The sequence below is a fragment of the Coregonus lavaretus genome, assembly GCF_964263955.1.
Source record: "Coregonus lavaretus genome assembly, chromosome: 7".
Classification (NCBI taxonomy): domain Eukaryota; kingdom Metazoa; phylum Chordata; class Actinopteri; order Salmoniformes; family Salmonidae; genus Coregonus; species Coregonus lavaretus.
In genome coordinates this window covers 9,367,535-9,372,993 of record NC_139994.1, presented here as the reverse complement: position 1 = coordinate 9,372,993, position 5,459 = coordinate 9,367,535, and the positions used below count along the sequence as shown (strand labels likewise).

The 5,459-nt window shown below is 43.6% G+C and overlaps 1 protein-coding gene across 1 annotated transcript in view; it reads right to left on the bottom strand.

Moving 5' to 3' along the window:
* LOC311131878 (electrogenic aspartate/glutamate antiporter SLC25A13, mitochondrial-like) overlaps nucleotides 1-4,327 on the bottom strand; it is a gene marked incomplete at its 5' end in the record, with an annotated part of 90,647 nt that extends 86,320 nt beyond the window's left edge. Inside the window, 5 exon segments of the mRNA XM_084164999.1 lie at nucleotides 2,470-2,612; nucleotides 3,065-3,112; nucleotides 4,098-4,139; nucleotides 4,142-4,204; nucleotides 4,289-4,327. Of these exon segments, the coding sequence (XP_084021125.1) occupies nucleotides 2,470-2,612; nucleotides 3,065-3,112; nucleotides 4,098-4,139; nucleotides 4,142-4,204; nucleotides 4,289-4,327 (335 nt within the window).
* Nucleotides 4,328-5,459: the final 1,132 nt, after the last annotated feature.

Below are 5,459 nucleotides of genomic sequence, written 5' to 3'. Positions count from 1 at the left end.
GCCAAGTCTGGGGAGGCTGAATAACAAGAGAGAAAAGTGATTTCAAGGCAGAGATAAGAAACTGTGATGGCTGTCAGTGAGCGTATCACCTGATTTACACAGTCACAGAGGGAGGCAGAGAAATGCATTACACTGTTTACGAACACCCAAACCCCCTCTACTCCGAAAAAAACGATTACCCCTCCCTGACTTATCTCTGTGAAATGGAATCCTACCTGGGGTAAAAACAGCAGCAGACGCATTAGCGAGAAAAAAAATTATGCAGTCTGCACATCCCGAAAAAGACTCTAATTTATGCTAGAGGGAGTATTTCAAAATACAATAGTCTACGTGGATTGTTTTCTTCGTTTATTTTCTTTCAGGGAGCTCACTCAACAGGTTATTGTCAAAAACAATGTATTTCTGTTTTTTATTAAAATAAAAGGGGGTGTTGTTGACACGCACACCCATTGTCTGTTCTCTCTTCCCGCGCTAGGCATAATCATCCATCTCATTATCTAACGGAAATCATAACATATTTTTAGGGTTCACGGGAAAAAATTATAATCACTTGTGAAAACAAAATACATGGCGACTAACCTACGATGTCAACTGTAAACAAAATGGATGCATTCAAACAAAGGTCTCTGATTTCGTGGCTTTGATCAAACCATCAAACCAGACATTTCTGCTCCCTTGTCATTTGCTATCCCCTCCCCACCACCCCACCACACCAAATGAGGTTTAGATACAGAGACCAAGCCATGGTTTCCTAATAGATTTATCCCTTAATAGCAGTGATGCCGTCGCCATTTATCTGGCTCCCAAATCCACACAATGCAGGAGTGCTGAATGGCATGGGCAATTACAGTGCATGTGTGCAGCCAGCCAGCCTCCACTCCATTTTAAAGCAGGCCTTCATAATGTGAGCAACATGACCGCATGCACTCTGCTCTTTGCAGGAGCCCAGGTGGTTGCCGTGGCAACGCGCTTTTTCTTTTTGACTTACCCTAACATTTTATTGCCCCTCATTATGTATCATTAAAAACATACATATTCATGTAAAAAATAGGGGTGGGGGGGAGGGGGAGGGGATAAGATGAGATTAATTAGGCTAGCAACAACCAACAGAAGGAAGGGAACAACACCTGACAAATGGGCTTTGAGGATTTGTAGGATTTTCTTTTTTCTACAAAATAAATCAGATAAATTTGTGATATAATAAGTGGTAAGCAAAACATTATTAATTGTTTATTGGGCTTGCATCCTGCGCATTAGAAAATAAGTGCTAGGGGAGTACACAGGATCAGAGCCAGATATATACATGCAGTGGCCAGTTTATTATGGTTCGCTCCTACAGACAGTGAGTCACGTGGCCGTGGCTTGCAATATAAAGCAGGCAGACAGGCATCGAGGCATTCAGTTACTGTTCGATTGAACATTAGAATGGGCAAAACAAGCGACCTAAGCAACTTTGAGCGTGGTATGATTGTTGGTGCCAGGCACGCCGGATCCAGTATCTCAGAAACGGCCGCCCTAATGGGCTTTTCACACACAACAGTATCTAGGGTTTCCCGAGAATGGTGAGACAAACTAAAAACCTCCAGTCAGCGGCAGTCCTGGGGGCCAAAAACAAGTGGTGTGCAGAACGTCGTCTCGAAACACACAACTCGTTGATCCTTGTCACGGATGGGTTCCACTCCTATCAGCTAAAAACAAGAAGAAGCGGCTGCAGTGGGCACGCGATCACCAACACCGGACAATTGAGGAGTGGAAAAATCTTGCCTGGTCCAACAAATCCCGGATCCTGTTGCGTCATGCTGATGGCAGAGTCAGGATTTGGCGTAAGCAGCTTGAGTCCATGGACCCATCCTGCCTGGTGTCAATGGTACAGGCTAGTGGCGGTGGTCAACCGCCGTCCAATCTGCAGCAACTGTGTGATGCCATCGTGTCAGCATGGACTAACATCCCTGAGGAAAATGTCAGACTTGTAGAATCCATTCCCCGAAGAATTCAGGCTGTTCTGGAGGCAAAGTGGGGTCCGACCCAGTACTAGATGGTGTACCTAATAAACTGGCCGGTGAGTGTATATATACTGTATATAGATATATGTGCTTAATGCAAGTAATGGTGAATAAAAATACTCAAACAAGCCCTATTGTCCTGTGTTTTTCTCCACAATGTTAAATTCATACCTAGGGCTCTACAATTTTCCTGACCATGTGACTGATACAAAAACCTCTAGGGCCCTTGCTATAAGGACGGCAGGTAGCCTAGCGGTTAGAGTGTTGGAAAATGAACCGAAATTTCAAATTATCAAAACACTCCAGGCCCTTGTCATAACTAGGCCTAATGCCTGGGGTTTTCATGGTCAGGGCCTGTATTCACAAATTGTCTCCTATTCATTATGATTTAAAAGGCAAAACTGATCCTAGATCAGCACTCCTACTCTGATAGGCTTTGTGATAAGAGCCCTGATCGCCTACCCACCCATCTTTCTTCTGGTCCACCACCCCAGCCAGGAGTGAGGTGGCCTCGTCAGACAGCCTGATGTCAGTGTGTGCGTGGAGGAACCGGGTCACAAAGTCCTCCGGAGACATGTAGTGCTCATCGTTCTTCTGGATGCTGGCATACTGCAACGGCAAACACATATACGCATGCACACACACACACACACACACACAGACAGGCAGACAGAGACACACACACAGAGACACACAGACAGACAGAACCCATCGTTGATTTGTTAATATATTATCTACTGATTGAGGAAGACACTGTACACATGTTCAATCCTTTGGGCTGACATCTAACTTGAGATCATTCACACGTAACTCGAGACATTCGCATAAATCATGCATTGATGTCAACGGTAGAAATTTGAATTGTGTGCAGGGTTCTCAAGTTAGGACTCAGACCTCAATGGGGAAAACGATAAATGTGCTACTGACTCTTGTTTCGGTGACTTGAGCCAGAAGAAGGCCACAAATTAATGCATTATTAGCAATGGCTTTCCAGTCTTGTAAACAGTGTGCTAAGGCAATGTTGGTGAGCTGTAGGCAAATGTATTTTTTACACAACTGACCTTTAAGAAAATAGCTTTGAGCTCAGTAGGGTCTGCCCTCCTTTGTCCCTGGAGAAATGAAACGAAATGACATGAAATGACATCAAAGACCACAGTTATCATCAACATAATCAACAACCAAGCTCTTGTCATCACAATATTGTGGTAATAACCTGATAATAATACACTTTTTTAATTTACAATTCTATTAATAGGCATATTAAAATAATGTTTACTTAGCCTACATGTCTTGTTACAGTAAGATACTTCCCCCACTTTGTAATAAAAGTGAGACCATGTTTAGGATTCAACAAGTCAGTTTTAGGCCTACTCTCTTTTTAAATACAATGATCTAATGAAATGGGCTGGTCATACTAACAGGGGATTCAGCTGTTTACAGTTAATTGGAGGAGGGAACACTTTCTTCATTCAAAAGAGTGGCGCGAGGCAGATGATGACACAAGGCACGTGCCGAATTTATCTTGTAGAATTTGGTACATTGTCACATTATGTGAAATCTCTGCGGCGCCAATGGCGCGTGCAACAATAGTAGCCTATATTACTGTATGTATATTGGGAGAAGCGTCATGTAGCATAAGGCTAACCAAGGTTACCAGCACTGAGCTTATAAAGCTTACCAGGCTACAGCCGGCTTCAAGTCAAAGACATGCTTGCTAATCAGCCGGTGGCACGAGACGTGGGGAATGGGACAGACAGAGACCACCGGTTTCAGTGACAGGTCGGTCTGATAACCGGCTTCCGCATAGTGCATCACAGGGAAAGGATGTATCCCATTACCACCTTGCCCCGTAGTCCCGTCCTCCTCACTGTAAAGCCCCAATGTCATTGCCACTGGCTAATGTTAACCTCGAACATCCTCTTATCCGGCTAACTAACGTTCGTAGCTAGCTGGCTAGCCATCTATCAATAGATGGGGGAGGAAGTCAGTGTGTGAGAATGTCGTCCGTGCATTTAGAGGTGTCGTTGTCTATTCCGCCATTGTCTATTTCACCTACTGACAAAATGTTTTTTTCCTTGGAAAGGGTGAGCTTACCTTTGCAGCCATAGCAAGATTACTGTCAACCAACCAAGCCCACTCTGACCAAGCAAACCCGGTAATTTCCTTTTGCTTGACGACGTTCCCATGGAAATCACGCAAGGCTATAGGATGGTGCAGAGAGGAGCTCAAGGCGCCTCAAGCGTTCACGTGGTATGGAGCGGTCAACCGGTAGCGTGGTATGGTACTGTTAACCGGTTGATGTTGTCAGTGTCTGGCATCATCATCATGTAACTATCCTATTACTGTTCGTGAATACACTGTTACTACACAGGTATTAGAGGAATGTGTTGCCAATTAATTACCAACTGGCCCTATGCCTACACAAGCCCTGATACATTTACTTAAACATCTAAAACTATTCATTTTTGATAATATGCCTATGCACCTTTCCTGGCTGCCATTGAGTGAAGAATGTAAAAACATTCATGTTACATCCATATCATTGTGTCACTCCACAATGATAAAATAAGTATGGAAGCCCATTCCCACCACCCCCAAAAAATATATATATATATTGATACTATCGAAAAAATGTAGAGATACTAAGTCAACATTTTGAGATACTAACTCCACATTTCGAGATAGTAGAACATACATACAGTATAGGGTATGTTTCTTCATTTGTAGCATTATGTGGCGATTACCATCCATCCATGTTGCAGAGATCAGCACAGCAGGGCGGCCAGCTTGTGGCAAGCTGGCATATCATTCGGTTCGATAAAAAATATTGACACAAAAGCGTTGAAAATGGGGACAAAGTACTGTAGTTGAGACTGATCTGCCTCATGATCTGTCAACTCATGCACAATTAATCTGTTCTTCAGCAGTGGCGGCTCCTGAAAAAATTCTCAGGAGGGGCAATTTTTCTGATGATTTAGGTGACCTACACACATTTAAAAAAAGATATGTCCAGCAACAACATGAAGACAGGGGCAGCATATAAGTCAATACCAGAAGCATTTATTGACTGATCTCAAAAGTGTTGGCTTACCAGGGTTGGTGGAGCCCTCAGTTTCATCTTTGCCTCGCAAAGCTAACTCAAACACTCCGCAAAACTTCACACACTGGATTAGCCGGCTGAGGATGTGGCGGTTCTTGCTAATGTCGTAGTAAATATATTTGTTATAGTGAATATGGAATATGATATGTTGAGTAAAATGTTGTGCTAAGATCTATTTAGGTCAGGAGCTGGTTATAAGTTCTGTTCCTATCCAATAACAATGGACAAAAGGGTCCTATCTTGTCAGCCTTGTCAGCAGGTGGCCAAGGACAACACCCACGCCATAGGCCTCTCAGTTCTTCCAACTCACGAGTTCTTGCTCTGAGGACACACACACACACACAAACACACACACA